The following is a 19761-nucleotide window of genomic DNA, read 5'->3' on the forward strand; positions in this document are numbered from 1 at the left end:
GAAAGAATATCAGCTGTCGCGCGAGATTCGAATCGAACGAGAGACGATTGCGTTATTTACCAGTGTAATACTCGGTGAAAACAACGGAGATGAATATTTATAAACGATGTTTTCGACGGACTCTGTTCTTATCTAGTGTATGATGCGCCTGTTTTCATTACATATCGTGTGTACGCGTACCGGCTATTATTATTTATAGACCCAGCGAGTGCAGATCGAGCGAGAGAGTAGTAGAGACTCTGTGTGTGTGTGTGTGTGTTTTTTTTTTCGGGGAGCTGCGCGCGGATGCTCGTAATGTTTGCTTGTCTTTTAGCGATGTATTTTGGGATTTTCGCCGAGATTTATGAACGAGTAATAATAAATCGCGCGAAAAATTCCGAGCGAGCTGCGCGTCGGGCTTCGATTATTACGTAAAAATCCGACGAGAATATGTTGTATCAATCGTATTGCTAAGAGAGAAGAGATACCCGTTCCACAGCTCGTTAGAGCTAACGTCTCTCCAAGCATTCGGTTTTCGTAGGTTCGTCGAGAAAAAAACGACGATCAACGCGTCGACCCGATTCCCGACGACCTTGCTCGCGAAAAACCACGCACCGCTACGTCGGGCGCAAAAATCTTTCGAATCGCCCGCGCTGCAAGCTCTGGATAATTAAAAGCTTCGGCCGTCTCGTCGTTTCTCTCTCTCTCTCTCTCTCTCGTTCTTTTTTTCGAAATCAGTATAATAGGCCGACATCTTATCCTGTCCTCGCGCACTCATAATATCTATTTCCAGAGCGACCCGAGGATTAATTTTAGACCGACTGTTCCATATAGCCGCGAGTGAAAGAGAGAGAGAGAGAGAGAACGAAGAAGCCAGAGCCGCGCGCCCACTACTCGCTCGCTCGCAAGCTCTCGCGTTTAACGAGCGGGGAATTTCATAAGTTGGCCAAGCGCGACGGCTTATCAGCTAGCCCTTCTTTCGAATTCGCCTTTACACGCGCGGCCGCTAATTATTGCGTTAGAGGGTCGAGGCGATTCATCTTGGAGAGCAGTCGAGTGGGTGGTGGTATATATATATAACGCTTGGCTATTCTCCGGGCCGATGCAGATTTGACTGATCCGAGCAATTAGCGCTACGTGTGTCTTTCCTTGGATGCGCCTCTCTAAACACGGGGATTGTTGATGCGCGTGTGTGTTGTCGCGGCTTTTTATCCCCTGAAAATAGGTCGCGGAGAGAGAGAGGAATTCTGGGCTCTCTCGGGCGTGACGAAATTTCGCGCGATGGTTGTAGTTTTGATGTGCTTTTTTCTTGAATTTGTGTATTTTTTTACCCGATTAATGAGGACAATGATTTGAAACGGTCCGAGCACCTTTATCACTTTTATTTTTACCGGAGTCGAAGACTGACAAGTTTGCACATATTCGTGCGTGAACGATTAAAAAGCACGAAGCTCCGAATTTTACAACGAGTTACAGGGAATAATATCGGACGCTCGAGAAATGCGCATCAAAAATTGAATAAACGACGTTGCGTGACTCATGATTTGGCCGAAACTCTGACGAAATTCCGCGCGCGAGGCGTATCAAACAATATTGCAAATATACATCATAAGTATATAAATATACGCGGTAGCTCTGGTCTGCTAGACAATTCGTTCCGATCGTCTTATACGAATCTCCTTCAATTAAAACAAAAGCTGGCAAACAGGGTACAGTCAAAATTTTTTTCCAAAACTATCGAAACTCGCGCACTCCGCTTCAAAGAGCCGATCGCGTGAATGAGGGCCATATCCAGCTCTCAAAGCAAACTGCATCTGGATCACACCGGTATACATCGTAATGTTTTCGTTTCCAAGTATTTCGAGAAGCCGCAAAATTCCTCGTCGCTTCCGCGCGAATTGGCAGGAAGTTCGCTTCTCGGGCTTGACTCCAATGTTACACACATACATAAGGGTCAAAGGTGAGAGAGAGAGAGAGATCCATCTCACGTAATAGAACGTCTGCTTCGCGAGGTGCGCGCGAAACGCTAGAAATATTCGAAAAGTCTCGAAAAACAACAGAGAGGGCTTTTTGCAAGCGGCTAAAAATGCCGCGCTCTAAAAATATTTCGAGCATAGCGGCGGCGGCGGCGGCGACGACGACGACGACGACGAAGCCGCGGGAATGCCAGAGTAAGAGAGACTCGGGGAAATGCCGTCGTCGAGCCTATACGTGAGAATAAGATTGCCGGGCGAACGTGAGATATGTGGGCCGATGAAAGTTTCGCGGACGTTTGCTGGATCAGGGACTTCTGATGGGAGATTACACGATTGTGGGTTATATCCGGAGGTACATCCAAAAATGTGTATTATGCGAATGGAGCGAGCTCTTGAATAACAATTTAAATATACTTTTTATGCGCTACTCGAAATAGCACCACGGATACGCGTCGTCTACGACAAATTCCGAATTTCCGTGGAATAAAAAAAGTGGAAGACGTGAGAGGCGTTGCAAAATTTGTCATCCAATACTCGACGGTTGAAAAAAAATCGCTCGCGCAAAAATAACACGATTATTCATAACCGATCGCTAGACCACGCGCAGGACCAAAAATACCGATTTATGCAACTGAACACTCCTCGATCGATCCATTCCTCGAATCATTTAGCAACGAGGCTCTATTTCATCTACGATCCAAATTTAGTATACCGGTATCACCTGAAAGCAAACGATACATTTTCACCGTATCTGCGCATACCGATTTCCAAACGTAAAAAGAAATCCATCAAGCGTCGAAGACAGAGCGCGTTACGTGAACGTGCTGCACTACACACGGCTGCATAATAATAACGTAATAATAATGAGAGTCGCGAGGGGGATGACGAGTGATGTCGGGCCAAGTCGCGGCACATGCACACAGAGAGCCGCTGCTTTAGGACGATATATGAATTCTTCCAACAGGTAAAGATAGCTCCGGAGTGACGAGGGTTGAGTATATTTAGAAATCATTCGGCTCGCCAAATCCAAGTTCGCTCCCGCGGCTTGCACTCGCCTCGCGTAAGTGTACGACGAGAGCTTTGCGCTAAACTCTCCCTGTATATCCTGTACAGGTACTGCATCCGATAACGATTCGGAGCTAAGGGGACGTGCCGATCGCCGAACGATCTTTCGATGTCAACGCGAAAAACGTCTATTTTCCCCTCGGCACGTATGCCGGAGGCAAACCACAAGTTTGCGTCCGTGACAGCCTATAACCAGCAGAGCTTGAATCATCCCGATATGCTCATAATGCCGTACCTCAATTAGTCAGCGAGAGGCATCATAGTGTCTCCTCTAATTAAAAGCTCGATTGCGCGACTCGTACCGATCACCGATCGATAGCACCCTTCGAGCTGCACACGACAAGCGGAATAATGCTCCTGAAATATCCCGATGATTCAAACGATATGATCGCCGCGACGACTACGGCTGCGGGGGACAGAGATATTATATGGATATCGAGCGATAGATTTTGCAAGAGAAAGATAGCGCACGCAGCCGCCGAGCGGAAGGGTAGGGGAATAGAATCGGCGGCGAGAAGAAGAAGAAGAAGAAGAAGAAGAAGAAGAAGAAGAAGAAGAGGTAGCGTAGAGAGGGAAAGCCGAAAGAGGAAGAGGAGGAAAAGTGGTGGTAGCAGAGAGAGAGAGAGAGAGAGTGAGAGAGAGAGAGAGAGACCTGGTGGTGGTAAAGTTTTTGAGATGGAGAAAGAGATTTAGCCTGGTTAGTTGACGCGCGGGGCCCCGGCGACAGGGACAGCCGACTGAGAAAGTAGTGCGAAAAAAGGGAGCGTTTGCTGGGTTTTACAAAGAGAAAGCGAGAGAGAGAGAGAGAGAGAGAGAGAGAGAGAGAGAGAGAGAAAGAGAGAGAGAGAGAGAAAACGACGACTACGACTGCGGTGCGAGCACACGCGTATACGCAAGGATCAAACGAATTGAGAAAGGAGCTTATTTTCTGTGGGAATTATTGCAATCGATCGATCGAAGTGAAAAGTGAAGAATTTCGCGCTCAGTGAGAGAGGAGACGCGTACACGAGAAGAATTTCCAGCCGCATAGACAGTTTTCGTCACGACAGTTCATCATCATCATCATCTTCCGATCGAGTTTATTCTTCAAGAAATCCGACTTGTGTTCGTGTGCCGCACGTGCAACGACGACAGGCTGAGCTGCAAAACCTGCGCTCCCCGACGACGATCTTCCCAAGTAAGTTTCCGCGAGAAGCTCGAGCGAGAAGCTCGAGCGATAGCCGCGAGTTTACGTAAGTTTCCACTTTTCCGAATAAGAGAGCGCCGAGCGGCCATAGAGGCACATCGAACTAAAAAAGAATCTCCACCGAGAGGGAGCAGAGAGCCGCGAGCCGAATGCTCGTGGAAGGGGCGATGTAGGTAACCGGGCTCTCGTTGTTCGCTTATTTTTAGAGAATGTAACACGAGGAGAAGAGAGCTTTCCCCGAGGCAGGCGGACTACGCGTTTCGGCATCGCGACGCGATCGTCTGTCATTGATGCGTGGGCTATATATTTTTTTCCTCTCTCGCTCTCTTCTTTTCCTTCCTCCTCTGCTGGGATTTAAAAATACCGCCTATCATGCGCGCATTGCGCAAGACGGACAGAGCTTTCGACGCGCATTCGCGGTCGCGTATCCTGGAATCGCCGATAAATCGGCTGCAGCGCGTCATTTATAGTGCTGCGACTGTCGCTGCTCCGTGTGTATCCACGTCCGCGTTCTCCGCTAGCGCTTTTTTCTATTTGTGCTCTCGCTCTCACTCTCATAGTTTTGGCGCCGGCCGCGATCGCGTCGAGAATAGCTTGGACAAAAATAAATGTCGGCAGAAACGGCTCACAAGAGATTTCGTACTATAATAAGCGGCGCATGCGATATCGACATGCTATTGACCTGGTATATAACGCGAGACTTTTTCGCGAGGTATCACATGACGATATATAGTCGCGTCGCGGGTCTGTATTTTTATTACCTGTAAAGGTTCGTCAAGCTCTCGGTTCGACTGCGTGCGCGAGTCTTTAAAAATACACTCCGTTTGACCGCTCGTCGCTCCGAGTCGTTTGTTTAGCCCATTAACGAGACGAGCCAGCTGAGAAGCGCCGATTTCGTCGCGGCCGCGCGATTAATAATCGTATACGCGTTGCGGCAATTTTCCTCGAGAGAAAACAAAGTGTCGGACGAGGTGGCATCGTTTCTTTTCTACACTAGTCAACGCTGGCATGACATCAAGCGAGTAGCTCGCTCGATGTAAGAAACCCGATAGTTTACTTGTGTAATATTTGGCTCGCGGCTCATTCCTCTCGTTCCCAGGCAATTTTTCCGACATCCCTCGCGGCCGAATAACGCGCTTGAATGAGAGAGAGAGAGAGAGAGAGAGAGAGAGAGAGCGAACGAACGGCTGGCGCCCCCTAGCGTCGAAATGATAAGGGCTCTTCAGAATAAATAGAAAAATTGATGAAACTTGCAGGTGGCGAGGGTCGATGCTGGTGAAAGACGGCGTCGAAGCGTGACAGCGCGAATCCGGGCAGTCCGGGAGGTGGTTTCAGCTCACGTGGTGCAAGAGCTGCCTGGCCGCGGATATCGCGGGCTCGACTAGGCAGACAGCGGAGGCCGGGGGGGTCCTCCCGCTTACCCCCTTGCGCGTGAAGGAGCTATAGAGAGTATCTCTAGGAGTAGTAGCAGCAGCGCAGAAATGGGGGTCGCTGACGACTTCGCGCCGAGCTTCACCCAGAAGCCCCAGCTGCGGCAGGAGGACGAGGGCAACCGGCTGATATTCGAGTGTCAGCTGGTCAGCGCGCCCAAGCCCGAGATCACCTGGTTCCGGGGCGAGACACAGCTCGCCGAGGACGACCGCACCAACTTCAAGATACAGAGCATCGGCACCAACAAGTTCCTCGTGGTGCTCGAGCTCGATGACGTCATCGAGACTGACGCCGGCCTCTACAAGGTCAAGGCCAAGAACAAGATGGGCGAGGTCGCAGCATCCATCAACCTCAACTTCAGCCGTGAGTATACGCTCGCTATTCTATATTATCGCGTGCCGATTTTGAGGTTAGAAATTTGAATTTCGACCGTTAAATTCACTCGCGCCCCTCGTAAACACCTCGCACAAGTATAGTAAGAGGCCGGCATTGGCAGTCCGCGCGCTAGATTAAACTCCGACCGTAGCGACTCGACTCATAACCTGGCTTATGTTTTCCAGCTGTGGATGAGCCTAGAGAAAAGTAAGTGGATCGCGGTACACGCAGTCTGACCAAACACTGCTTTTTATCTTTCGCTCGTGCGCTTCTTATACGCAAAACTACCGCTTCTATTTTGCTTCTTTCAAACGCTCTCTCTCTTTTTTTTTTAATTTTTTTTTTCTTTTTTAATGAACAATTAAAAAATGTCGCTCGCTGCGCCGCATGTAACGCTTCTGTGTTTATGATTTTAGCGGCTGTGCCGGTGCGCAAACGGTGAGTCTGGCTTTGCTTGCTTTTAACCATATCTATAGACGTTATAAACCGCGTGAAAATAATTGAGATCACGAGGGATGATCGTAATTATTTGAACGCGGCGGAAATCGCAACTAAAAACAAGCGTGTGCGATTCGACTCACTCCGCACGTTTGATATCGTGAAAAAAAAAAAGTACTGCACGAACCTCTCTCGCTATACCCGCAGACAAATCGACGGTATCGCGCCGACTTTTGCGAAAAAGCCATCCATCAGACAGGAGGATGACGGCAAACGATTGGTCTTCGAGTGTCGCATCACTGCCGACCCTACGCCCAAGGTCTCGTGGTTCCACGACGGCGACGCTGTCTCCGACTCGCCACGACACAAGGTAAGACCAAACACCGACATCGTATCATCCAAAAGTCAATGTATATATTAACCATCGAATCCTCAGCTGACCGTCGACAAAGACGGCCACTCGTACTTTGCGAGTCTGGAGATAAAAAACGTGACGGTCGAGGACGCTGGAAAGTACAAGGTCACCGCTAAGAACGAGCTCGGCGAGTCCAACGCCACCATCTCCCTGAACTTTGACAGTAAGTTGCTCGGCATGACACTATCCATCGATACGATATATAGCTTCTCAGTTTAATCAATAATATCAATAATATCGTAATGTACACGCACACATTCGCATACATGTAATATACCCATATACGCATCTCTCGAGTATTAAAAACAAAACAATGGAACTATACGCACTTTATACTCATCGTAATATCATGATATGCGACGAAATATATATATATACGAAAACACACGCACACACGCAGCACTTAACAATAACAAATCGACGGGGGGAGATTTCGCGCGCAGTGCCAACGCGATTAATCAGCACATACACGCGCTCCTGCTTGGGACACGATGCGCGACCGGTATTATATATATATATATACATAGACACGCACGTACACGCATATTTCATACTTATATATCTACATGCCATCATACACCCCCGTAACGCAACCGAGATAACTGACGTCTACTTCGCAATTCAATTAATGCAGTAAATAGTAGCATTTATATAATATAATAATGATTGGTGACTTTTCTTTTTTTTTTTTTTGAGCCCAGTTAATCTATTAACGTGCAATATTTGTTCTTAATTTTTTAATACGATCTTGATTTTTTGAGTTTCAAGCGTAGGAGTATACAGAAATAATGCAAGAAAACAGCGAGAGTCTCTAGCGGCGTGTAAAATATAAGGAAACAACGTCGCGTTGCGATCGGATATCGCGGCCCGCGAGAAGAGAGCCGCTCGCCTAATTCTCGCGCGCGCGCGCTAAATATAATTCGATTCGATACGAGAGCTCTCTCGCTAGCGCGCGAAAGAGAGAGAGAGAGAGAGAACAAGCAATTTGCCAAGCGCAATGTAATTGCTCGGGATTCCGAGGCTTCAGCCGCCTGAGACTCTCTGCCCGCTCATAAGTTTATGATTAATCGTATATATATATAACACGATGAGGTATTTTCTTACGATTTCTTTTTGTTCTCCAACACTATATAGCTCTAACTGGAATTAATTCATTATCAGCTATACTCATGATTCTTTTGTCTAAAAACCAACGATTCCGACGCGGTATTTTGTATAAGACGACTAACGGTGTTCTCCCAAGCAATAAAAACGGCATACGAATTAATTCATCGAAACAAGTGCAGCGAAGCCAGTTGTGTGCGAATGGTGGAGTGTGTGCGGATGTACCCTGTAGTCTCGATCTACGACTCTATTATACCAAAGTTAGAAAAGTTAGCTGCGCGAGCGTAAAATAGCTGGAGAGACATGTGGTTTTTTTTGTTTTTTTTTTTTAAATTCAGGCGACGAGGCCCCAGTCCCGGACGACGGTGTCAAACCGACCTTTACCGAACGACCAGTCATCAGGCAGTCCGACGACGGCAACACTATAACCTTTGAGTGCCGGTTAGCCGGCGACCCGAAACCTAGTGTCAAGTGGTAAGGAATCGTCACACTCGCGCGCGCGTCATCCCCTTCTTCCGTTGCGAAATCTTCTCACTCTCTGTCAGCGCGAGCATTTGTCTATACACTTGGCTCGGAAGATTTAATAGAGAGTATTGTGTAAACACGCGGCAGGTGTGCAGGATAAACAAATGCTCGTGTCAGGGAGTCGAGCGAGACGACGAAGGGGATCGCGAGTGCGACGTGTAAAAGAGAGAGAGAGAGAGAGAGAAATGAAACAACGAAATGAACAACCAGGTATCACGGAACGGAGGAACTGAGCGAAGGCGGAAGGTATCAGATGTCGATGGAGCTCGACCAGAAGCTCTATCATCTGGCTAGGCTGCAGATCAGCAAAGTAGCCAAAGCCGACAGCGGCGAGTACAAAGCCGTCGCGAGAAATAAGCACGGACAGGGGGTTGCCACTATCAACCTGAACTTCGAGGGTGGCGATAAGCTCAAGTAATCAACCGCTTCACTTCCCCTCTATTTACATATCTTCTTCTTCTTCTTCTTCTTCTTATTCTTCTTCTTCTTTTGTACACCTTCCGGCTCGCGCGTGTCTCGAAAAGGGAAAGCCAGTTTTCGGCAAACTTTCAGAGCTTTAGCTTAATCCCGAGAGACACGGATCTCTCTTTCTTCGCTCTTGGCAAGGTTTGCCGCCCCGAAACGTGGTTTTCCCTACTGCGAGACGTCGAATGTCAGGCTCTGTATCTGCGTCTATATCCACGTATAGAATACCCGACGGCAAGCCGCCGCGTTTCCCGAAGAAGCCGACAATTAGGCAAGAGGGCGACGTCCTGATAATGGAGTGCATACTGGAGGCGCATCCGGTGCCGGAGATCACCTGGTACCAGGGCAGCAAAGCCATAACCGACAGCACGCGAATTAAAATGTCCCGCAAGTCCACGGGCAAAGACACCTATCTGCTGACCCTCGAAATCTTGAACCCGACCAAGGCCGACGGCGGTCACTACCGCTGCAACGCCTTTAACAACTTTGGCGAGAGTAACGCCAACATCTCCTTGAATTTCCAAGGCGAGTCGCCCGCGATTGTACCTTTATGTTGATCTCTACCTTTTTGACCATCTATCTATCTCTCTCTCTATTCTTTTCGTATGCAAGCATGCATCCATCGATATGCATGCACCAGAGAACGACAAACCCAGCCACCCTGTGTACTTGTGACAGTTGTGTATGCGAGGGACCGAGTGCGCGTGAAGTGAGAGAAAAAAGAACGACGAACATCAGCCTTCGCATGACTCATCCGCATCTCTCACCACATCGCCAGACTACTCGTCGAGACATCTAACTCATCACGCTTCCACTAACGGCTATGATACGTCCCTGGATACGCTTGTTTTCTACCCCTCAGCTGCAATGTGTTCTACTTCCGCTTCTGTGTGTGCCGTGCGCTTGACCCTCCACAGTCAGAGCCGGCTGCTGGCTTACCAAAGACTGGTCCTAACGGAAACTTATCAAGGTGCAGAAGATCCAGCGGGCTTCGCGCCGTCGTTCATCGAGAAGCCGCGCATCATCCCCAACGAGACTGGCACCCTCATCACCATGAAGTGCAAGTGCCGCGCCAAGCCCAAGCCCGACGTCACCTGGTTCCGGGCGACCAACGTCATCAAGGAGTCCTCCAAGATCAGCCTAAAGTGCATCGACGTTCAGGAGGACGTATACGAGCTCACCCTCGAACTCAAGGTATGTACCGCGTACCTGAACCTATTTTCGACGATCGACCCAGACGACGATGGTTGACGTGACGAATCGTCGACAGGATCCCGCGGGACCAGACGGCGGAGCCTACCGCTGCCACGTGAAGAACGAGTTCGGCGAGAGCAACGCCAACCTGAACCTGAACATCGAGGCCGAACCTGAACCCGAGGGCGACGGTCCGACCTTCGTGGAGAAGCCGCGAATCCAGTCCCAGGACAAGGGCAAGGTCGTCATCATGGACTGCAAGGTCAAGGCCAAGCCCAAGCCCAACATCGTCTGGACCCACGCTGGAACGGTCGTCAAGGAGTCGTCCAAGATCTCCCTGAGCGTGGTCGAGGAGAAGAACGACATCTACTACATCAAGCTCGTGCTCAACGACCCTGGTGCGGACGACTCTGGACTCTACAAGTGCAACATCAAGAACTCGCTTGGAGAGCTCAACGCCAACCTCACCCTCAACGTTGAAAGTGAGTTGTTTCTTCCCTCGACGATGATCTCGACCCTAGCACCCAATCACTGATCTTACTTCCTCTTTGCAGTCATCCCTGTCATCAAGGAGAAGCCGAAGGTCATCAAGATCGTGAAGAAGAAGACGGTGATAGTCGAGTGCACGGTTCTATCCAAGTTTGCACCGGATTGCACGTGGTTCAAGGAGACCCAGGCTGTCAGACAGGACGACAGGCACAAGCTCCACGTGGAGAAGATCAAGGAGGGCGAGTTCGCCGTGAAGCTCGAGATCGAGCAAATATCTCAGGCAGACAAGGGCAAGTACAAACTGGTGGCCAGAAACGAGAAGGGAGAGGCCACCTCCCAGGTCGTCGAGATCCAGGAGTTACCCGAGGAGCCTGATCCACCAAGGCTCGCCTCGGGACTCAAGTCCATCGTGAGTTGCCGTACCCTGTATTAAGATTTGCTACGTGAATTTGGTTGAGATCGTAACGTTTCATTTCTTCGACAGACTGTGGAAGAAGGAAAGACGGCCGAGTTCTACGCGTCTCTGGTCAAGGAGGACAAGAAGGTCACGGTCACGTGGTACAAGTAAGCAGAGACTACTTTTTTAGCGTATTGTGATGTGCAAGTTCAGTTTTAAAGGGGTGTTTGGCATTTGCAGAGACACTACAGTCATCAAGACGTCCGAGACCTACAGCATCAGCTTCGATGGTAAGGAGGCCAGGCTATTGATCAGTTCTACCACTCAGGAGTCTTCGGGTCGGTACAAGATCGTCGTCAGCTCCGAACACGGAAAGGACGAGTCCACGGCGGAACTGGTGGTTGAGGTAACGGATAATATCACTTGTTTTCAAACGTACAATGCGACTAAGTTGCCTCAACTTCTGATTAACATCACTCCTATCCTACACTCACTTCCTTGTATCGTGATTATGTTCTAATCTCTTCGAAACACTGATCATCAATCGATCTTTATATACTCCACGGCTTCTGAAATATTGTGTCAATAACACTCGAGAAATTAATCCGGCAAATGCATGTAATCGATTCTGTAGAAGAAAGAGAAGAAGAAGAAGAAGGACGAAGACGAGGAAGAGAAAGAAAAGAAGAAGGTAGAGGAGAAGAAGAAGGAGGAAGAGAAGAAGAAGGTAGAGGAGAAGAAGAAGGAGGAGGAGAAGAAGAAGCTCGAGGAAAAGAAAAAGATCGAAGAAGAGAAGATTAAGGTAGAGAAGAAGAAGGAGGAGGAGAAGATAATCGAGCAGAAGAAGATCGAGGAGCGCAAGAAGATCGAAGAAGAAAAGAAGATCAAGGTAGAAAAATTCGACAAACAGGCTAGCTATACCGCTTGGCAAATGCTTGTAAAATCACTGCTTACGTTATGTAAACGCTTAAGAACGAAAGAACACGCTTGATAAACGGACATTGGCAGCAGATTAAAGAAGCCCTTTGAATCTAACAGTCGATGCGCACCTAATGAGCTTCGCTAATGAACGCGACAAGCTGATCATCGCTGGCTTGTGCAAAATTAGCGCCATTCATTCGGAGACGGACACGAAAATAAACCCTCGAATTTTATATTTTTAAGGAACCCGAGTCCAAGCCAAATGGTATTGACAAGCCTACATCTAAAAAGGTAACAATCAAACCAGAAATAGCCGAAAAACAGAACAGCTATATCGCATCGCAAGCTCGCATATTTATGTCAAGATTTCCGCCCCCCCCCCCATTCCTCTATTAGTTTTCTATTATTATTGTTGCATGAATGTGCCCAATCTGTCGCTGACGTCAGAAGCTTGTTTCTCGATGTACATAATTCAAAACTGTGTAATAAGACGTAGAGCCGTAACTTAGAGAATTTCAGCTCAATTTTCGGGGAAAAAGGTCAAAGAAACTTGGCTTTTCTACAAAAGTTCTTCCTCTCGATGCACAGCTTTTTACGCGAGAGACGAGCCCTTGCGCAACAGTCAATATTTTTGTGAAACCCCAAGATATACGTAGCAAAAAAAAATTAATAGCTTCAGCAGCACGCGAATATTGCGCTAACGAAATGAGCCACCATCTAAAGAACACAATTGTTTTATTTGTTTCAGGTGAGTCAGCGCGCCGAGTGTGTTCGACATCGAGCCAATGTTTCAATTCTAATAATAGCACGTGCAATAGATCGCTCATTCAAGCTGAAAATGGAACTCGCTTCTGGGTTGAGAAATTTTTGCTGGCGCATATATTATACTTTCGTCGCATTAATTAAGTCAACTTCGTCGTTGTATCGTTTTCTCTGGTCGTCGAATACGTTGACGAAGCTTTTCCGCTTTTTCGCTTATACTTTGTTTCTGCTCTCTTCGATTTGTAGCTAGTGGTATAGAGGCTTCGCTTGTGAGACATCGATTTGGCTTTGGCAAAACAATAGTCGGCTATACTCTACTGGCCGAGTTAACAAACTCAGGTTTACGTGCATGCACAACATGGCTGATTAACTTTTCTTTGCTGCCAGACTAATCGGTGTGATTTCTTATCATCCTGCATGAGTCGCATGTATTTTGTATCGACGTTCTTATCTATGTGCCATTTCTAATCGTTGATTTGATTGAAGGACAAGGAGGAAGAAGTAGTCGAGAAGGTTCGTACAATTTTTACCTACGGTATTTGTGTGTCGGTTACGCTTTTTTAACGAGAACATTTTATACTTCCTTCAGCGCAAATCGATCAAGAAGAAGGAGCCCGAAGCCAAGAAGCCTGAGGTAAGCATACGATCCTTACGAAAGATTAAATATCAGCAATGGATTGGGGAAGTAATTGACGTTTGGTTTCAGTCTCCTCGCGAACAAACACCAGAAAAGAAGGTCGTCGGCCGTAAGTCGTCTGTCAGTCGGGTGGAGGAACTCAAGACCGAGAGTCGAAGAAGCTCCATCAGCAGGACTGAAGAGACCGTACGTTTCTGTCAAATATTTTGGAACAACGTTTCAGTTTGTGAATCAATAAAAAATTAATCGATATCCTTGCAGATACACGAAGATGGTACTGGCACACCTCAAAGACGGGTTTCCATACAATCGGTAAGTTCTCTCTTCCTTTTTTAAAGATAACCAACTCTAATTTCGGTTTCTTCACGTCGTATCTTCGCTTCTGTTACAGCAGTCGGAGGAGGAGAGCACGATGGAGAGCCGAAGGTCATCCATCATGAGCCAGAAGGTTTGTACCGCTGAATTATTCACATTATCAATGTTAAATCAAGCAGTTCTTCTCTGGTAGCTCGTTTTTCACGATACTTTTTGTATTTCCCACGTATAGGAAGAAAAGATTTCGAAACCGAAATCGAAACTGATCGAAGACAAAGAAAAGGTACAATCCCACACAAATCTCACACCAGAACTAACGCATTTTTAAAACACTAACGATACGATGACGAGAAAATATAACTTCAACGAATTCTTACATTTACAGACCACTGAACGAAGCTCGATCAAAAAACGAAAAGAAAGCGCCGAGGTTATTTCCGACACAAAGGTAGAACACACGATAAACCAAATCTCACACTTACACTCTATTCTAAATAACGACTAATCCGCGGAGCTAACGATCACACGCAAAACATTTTCAGAAATACGTCGACGAAGAGAAAAACGGTTCCGTCAAAAGACCCTCCGTTAAACGGGATTCGGTTAAGAAAGACTCGATCACCCCCAAAGACGAGACTCCCGAAGAGAAGAACGGTTCGGTCAAACGACCGTCCGTCAAACGAGACTCGGTTAAAAAAGACACGATCACCAAAAAGAACGAGGTTACCGAAGAAAAGAACGGCACAGTCGACAGACTTTCCGTTAAACGAGATTCCGTTAAAAAAGACACGATCACCAAGAAAGTCGAGGTAAACTACATCACACTGTTTTTTTTATCATACATTATTCAACACAGCTCTATACATATAGCGGTGATTATCCATTCATTAAAATGTTGTTTCTTAACGCAAATTTGTGGCTAACTCGATACTTTAACATAACAAACGTATAAAATATCTCGAATAATATAAATATCCGTAATAAAGCGCGGACGGTGGCATGTTGTATTAATTAAACGAAGGTAATTAAAAACATCATTCTTTTAAAGCAGGATGACGATGTAGAAGACTTTTGGGGTAATAGTAGTGACGCGGAAGATGCGCCTAAACCTTTGTTGAAAAAAGAAAAAGAAACAGAATATAGCTGGGTAAATAAAACGGTCGAAGAAATTAAAGAAACGCCCAAGACACCTGTTAAAAAATCGAACGAAATCGAGGATATTTGGGGCGATACCAGTGACGCTGAAGAAGTACCTACGCCCCTCATCAAACGCAAAGACAGCATGAAAGAACCTAAAGAGAAACTAAAGACCACAGTCAAAAAAGACGAGATCGAAGACGTTTGGGGTAATACTAGTGACGCTGAAGAAGTACCTAAATCCGTGATCAAACGTGAAGACAGCACTAAGGACAAAGAGCCTAAGGAAAAACTAACAACGACGGTCAATAAAACAGAAAAAACTGAGAAATCTAAGACCGTTGACAAAAATTCAGACAAAATCGAAGACGTTTGGGGCAATACCGAAGACAGCGAAGATGTACCTAAGTCTACGATCAAACGCAAGGACAGCACTAAAGAGCGTAATGAGAAGCCGAAGACGGCCAAAAAGGACGAAATCGATGACATTTGGGGTAACACTGAAGACACTAACGAGGTACCCAAGTCTACGATCAAACGCAAGGACAGCACTAAAGAGCCTAAGGAGAAGCTGAAGCCAGCCGAAAAGGACGAAATCGATGACATTTGGGGTAACACTGAAGACACTGACGAGGTACCCAAGTCTACGATCAAACGCAAGGACAGCACTAAAGAGCCTAAGGAGAAGCTGAAGCCAGCCGAAAAGGACGAAATCGATGACATTTGGGGTAACACTGAAGACACTGACGAGGTACCCAAGTCTACGATCAAACGCAAGGACAGCACTAAGGAACCTAAAGAGAAACCGAAGACGGCCAAAAAGGACGAAATCGATGACATTTGGGGTAACACTGAAGACACTAATGAGGTACCCAAGTCTACGATCAAACGCAAGGACAGCACTAAGGAACCTAAAGAGAAACCGAAAACGTCCAAAAAAGACGAAATCGATGACATTTGGGGTAACACTGAAGACACTGACGAGGTACCCAAGTCTACGATCAAACGCAAGGACAGCACTAAGGAACCTAAAGAGAAACCGAAGACGGCCAAAAAGGACGAAATCGATGACATTTGGGGTAACACTGAAGACACTAACGAGGTACCCAAATCTGCCATTAAGCGTAAAGACAGCACGAAGAAACCAAAGACCACAGCTAAAAAAGATGAAATCGATGACATTTGGGGTAACACCAGTGACACCGAAGAAAAGCCCAAATCTTTGCTCAAAGTCCCGACTACATCCGTCAACGGAAGGGACAAGCCAAAGTCCGATGAAATCGACGACATTTGGGGGAATGACGACAAAGAAAACGTGGACAAGCCAAAGTCCTTGATTAAGAAAACGAAGCCCAAAGACGATAAGACTAAGCCAAAGAAAAAGGTCACGAAAGTGCCCAAAACCGCTGACAAGTCAGAAGACTCGACACAGATCACTGGCCCGCATCTGATAGTGCACGAAACGCCTGACGAGAACTCGTTCGTTTCACTGTCGACAGACGACAGTCGCGACACTGACAAAACAAGCACACCAACACCACAGGTATACACTCGTATGAGAATCACATACATATTTGCTACTCTCTACACTCGACTATTCTACACTCAACTCTACACTATTCTCTACACTATATCTGTATACACACTATGTTAGAGGGGTCTTCTATGCACGTCGATAAATGTCAAATTATAATAACTAGGTTTAAGTCTATATCTATGAATGATTCTCGTTAATGTCTATTTTCACTATTAATACTCACGACTGATTCGGGGATGAATCGGCCGTGGCCATTTATATAATAACGTTTCATATTTCTCACAGTTCAGCGGCCAGCCTACTTTTTAACACACGACTTCTATTAATAAAACTCTAATTAAGTCTTTCAATTGACAGCTGAATTAATCGCAACAATGGATGTGTGCACGTCTCGGCGTAACAAAAGCATCACATACAATTGCCCTAACAGAATAACACATAATACACTCACGAACATGAGATCAAATGTCTGTATACGTATTTTCAGGAAAAACCAGTACCGAAAACAGACAAGGTCGAGGACAAGCCGAAGGTACACACCGTAGACATTTTCGATTAACTGATCTCAATTTTTAACGTTTATCGAATTCAAATATTAAATTTTCCTGCTAAAAGTGGCCGATCGAACACGATTCAGTGTTGATCGGGCACTTTTAGCAGGATATTCTAACTTCGCGAACGATTTCATCAAAACAAATGTCTATACCACGAATATATACTCTTAACAGGAAACACCGTCACTCAAACCCACCCTGAAAACGTCTGGCAAACCAGAAGACTCGAAGGTACACTCACACAGCCTATCTGTCTGTCTCGAAAAAATCTGTTTTCAATCGTCGTTGTTGTCGTCGTAATGACATTCGAAAAACTACAGCGAACTAAAACCACAAAAATTTAATCGTCTGTCCACAGTTGAAACCTGGAGAGCCAGAAAGCAGGAGAGCGAGCTTGAAGCCCGGAGTACGAGGCGACGAGAGGAAGGACTCGCTAGATAAGGTTGAGCTGAAGGTAAGCCCGCCAGACGTTGTAATATACTCATCGCGAGTTAATTTTTCGTTTATTTATATGTACAAAGCTCCGAGCCAAGTATCCATTTTCGGTCAAGCACTTGCATATATACCAGTGTAAACATATTTTCATGCAGCACATAGAGAGTCGAATACATTCCGGCAAATGAGCCGAACATTTTTGAGAACAGATCCGAGCTATTCCAAGCCATCGCGCGCGCGTTTGTGTGTGCCAGTTCAATTAACTATATGTATATTAACTCATACAAGACGCGCAGAAGAAAAGCTCGTGTACAATTTGGTATACGATGCAAGATTTGTAATATTTGTGTGAATAACCCCACCTGTATATAGCCGGTAGGCAGTCCCCGTTCCAGCGGCAAGTGGCGTAGACCAGAGAAACAAGAAGTAGTGATCGAGAATTTCGCAGAGATCCAACTCAAGCCAGTCCCAAAAACCGTGAAGACCAAACAACCCGACAAGGCCGAAAACGGCCTTGTCGAGCTCAAGGTATCCCCCGTGTCTGATAACACAGACACGCCAGCTCTTTCTGGCATCAAAGTTCTTTGATCTTCTTCGTCTGAACCTATATCTCTATGCTCTCTGAAATAATCAAATCTCGATCTTTTATTCTTACTCGAACTGGATGAACTATGCTCTACTCCCTTTACTTCGATTTTGATATTAAAATGCACCCCTAATTCATCTAAACTTATATTTACTATTCTCTTTTCTTCATTTCTGATAATAATGAGCTTTTCAAAAACTTTTTACTTTTTTCAATCCTCGTCTCAACTATATCTACTATTTTCTTCATTTCTGATAATAATGAACTTTTCGGATTCCACTTGAACCAAAAATTAAAAATTTGCCCCCTTGATCTGAACTCTATTCTGATAATAATCTTCCAACTTTTACTCTCCACCCCCTATGCAGAAACTGTTTCTCCTTCATTCTTTATTTCTCTAAACTCTAAGCTCACCCCTGCATCTAAACCGTTAAACATATTACTTATTACTCTATATCTTTAAAAATAATACGTTTCTGAAGCTCAAATCTAAATCTGAACTATACGCCCTGTCTCTGAAAATAATTTTCTAAAATTCGCCATTATCCTCTCATCATCGTCTCTACTCTAAGGATCTTTCAATCTTGGATAACTTTCAGCTTCAAAATTTAAAATCTCTACGATCTCTACTGGCCTGGGAATGCAAACTGTCCGCAACAAAAACGAACTCAAATTCATCTAATAATAATACCCCTCTTACTCTCTCTCTCTCTCTCTCTCTCTCTCTCTCTCTCTCTCTCTCTCTCTCTCTCTCTCACCGAAGTAACCCACTCAAAGTAAAACCGCCTGAATTGAATCAAATGAAAATTATAATAAAAAAGTATAAATCAACGTCAGCCATTAAACAACGTAATAAAAAGGAATGTGCCATATCTCACGTAATTCATCGCCACGTATAAATCATCGAACTCACAATTACGCCTCATCTCACCCTCGCGCAATATAAACCTAACCCACATCTCAATTCTCTCTGCTGAATCTCGTTTTCGCTGGGTATTCCAACGACGCGACATTGTTTCGAGACAGAAGCAATGTACTAATTGGAATACGATATCCGCGAGAAAATACGAGCCCTCTCGCGCAGAGCGAGACACGTACGACGCGTGTAAAATAGATCGAACCAAGCCCACACCAACGTTTTGCCTCTGTGTGTTGGGACAGAAAACGGACAGGATGGACAAATTGGAGGTGAAGAAGGTCAAGTCGAAGAAAGCCGACAAGGAGAAGAGCTACGAATTGCCCGAGATACCGGATTACGAAAGGCCGGTCCTCGAGAAGCCGCAGGAATTCGATTTTGGCGAGCACGTTAAGCGCGACAAGACCAAGCTCGACCGCCCGACGACTCAGGTGAGCTCTTCTCGAATTAATAATCTCTCCGCGTAAATCAAAGCGGACACTTGTACATAGTGTATGTATATATATATATATAAATCAAACATTTTCCTCTCTCTCTTTCTCTGTTTTTCATGCCACACCCGTTGTTGCCCACTCCGCCCGCAGAAATTCGAATCCAAGGTGAGGAATAGCACGATTCGTAGCCTACATGTAGCCGATATTATAACCAGCTTATTCTCGCGGCGCCGATACGCACTAAATACTAACTCTATCTAGATGTTACATCTCTCCGCGAGTATACTGCTCTTAGCTCTGGACACGCGGACACAACCTACGTCCGATTCTTCAGGATCGACTGAGGCGCGCCGCGAAATAACGTATAATTGCAAGCTCGCGGCACAAGTGGGGGGTATTATAGCTGAGAGGTCGGCGCTATTAATTAGGAAAGTGCCGAGTAGTGGCCGGGACAGAGCAGAGCGCGGCGCATAATGGGACCTTGGATA

General features: G+C 46.1%; 1 protein-coding gene across 10 annotated transcripts in view; it reads left to right on the plus strand.

Annotated features, from left to right (window-relative positions):
* Positions 1–3555: 3555 nt before the first annotated feature.
* The window catches only part of LOC100116868 (twitchin), a 51033-nt gene continuing 34827 nt past the window's right edge, over positions 3556–19761 (plus strand). For 5 of the 10 annotated variants that reach the window (XM_031922307.2, XM_031922309.2, XM_016985031.3 and 2 more), the window contains exons 1-26: positions 3556–4197; positions 5463–6000; positions 6198–6219; positions 6658–6820; positions 6887–7028; positions 9930–10153; positions 10230–10635; positions 10708–11051; positions 11127–11206; positions 11280–11445; positions 11674–11928; positions 12204–12251; positions 13209–13235; positions 13312–13356; positions 13429–13545; positions 13621–13671; positions 13751–13807; positions 13907–13957; positions 14060–14122; positions 14217–14483; positions 14723–16354; positions 16836–16880; positions 17077–17133; positions 17261–17356; positions 19085–19270; positions 19424–19438. In XM_031922307.2, coding sequence (XP_031778167.1) covers positions 5688–6000; positions 6198–6219; positions 6658–6820; positions 6887–7028; positions 9930–10153; positions 10230–10635; positions 10708–11051; positions 11127–11206; positions 11280–11445; positions 11674–11928; positions 12204–12251; positions 13209–13235; positions 13312–13356; positions 13429–13545; positions 13621–13671; positions 13751–13807; positions 13907–13957; positions 14060–14122; positions 14217–14483; positions 14723–16354; positions 16836–16880; positions 17077–17133; positions 17261–17356; positions 19085–19270; positions 19424–19438 — 4872 coding nt within the window. In that variant the 5' untranslated portion in view covers positions 3556–4197; positions 5463–5687. Of the gene's footprint in view, positions 4198–5462; positions 6001–6197; positions 6220–6657; positions 6821–6886; positions 7029–8307; positions 8444–8704; positions 8909–9182; positions 9485–9929; positions 10154–10229; positions 10636–10707; positions 11052–11126; positions 11207–11279; positions 11446–11673; positions 11929–12203; positions 12252–13208; positions 13236–13311; positions 13357–13428; positions 13546–13620; positions 13672–13750; positions 13808–13906; positions 13958–14059; positions 14123–14216; positions 14484–14722; positions 16355–16835; positions 16881–17076; positions 17134–17260; positions 17357–19084; positions 19271–19423; positions 19439–19761 lie in introns of all 10 variants that reach the window. The other 5 variants (XM_031922315.2, XM_031922308.2, XM_031922312.2 and 2 more) reach the window with 5 other exon arrangements.

The sequence above is a fragment of the Nasonia vitripennis genome, chromosome 1, assembly GCF_009193385.2.
Source record: "Nasonia vitripennis strain AsymCx chromosome 1, Nvit_psr_1.1, whole genome shotgun sequence".
Lineage (NCBI taxonomy): Eukaryota > Metazoa > Arthropoda > Insecta > Hymenoptera > Pteromalidae > Nasonia > Nasonia vitripennis.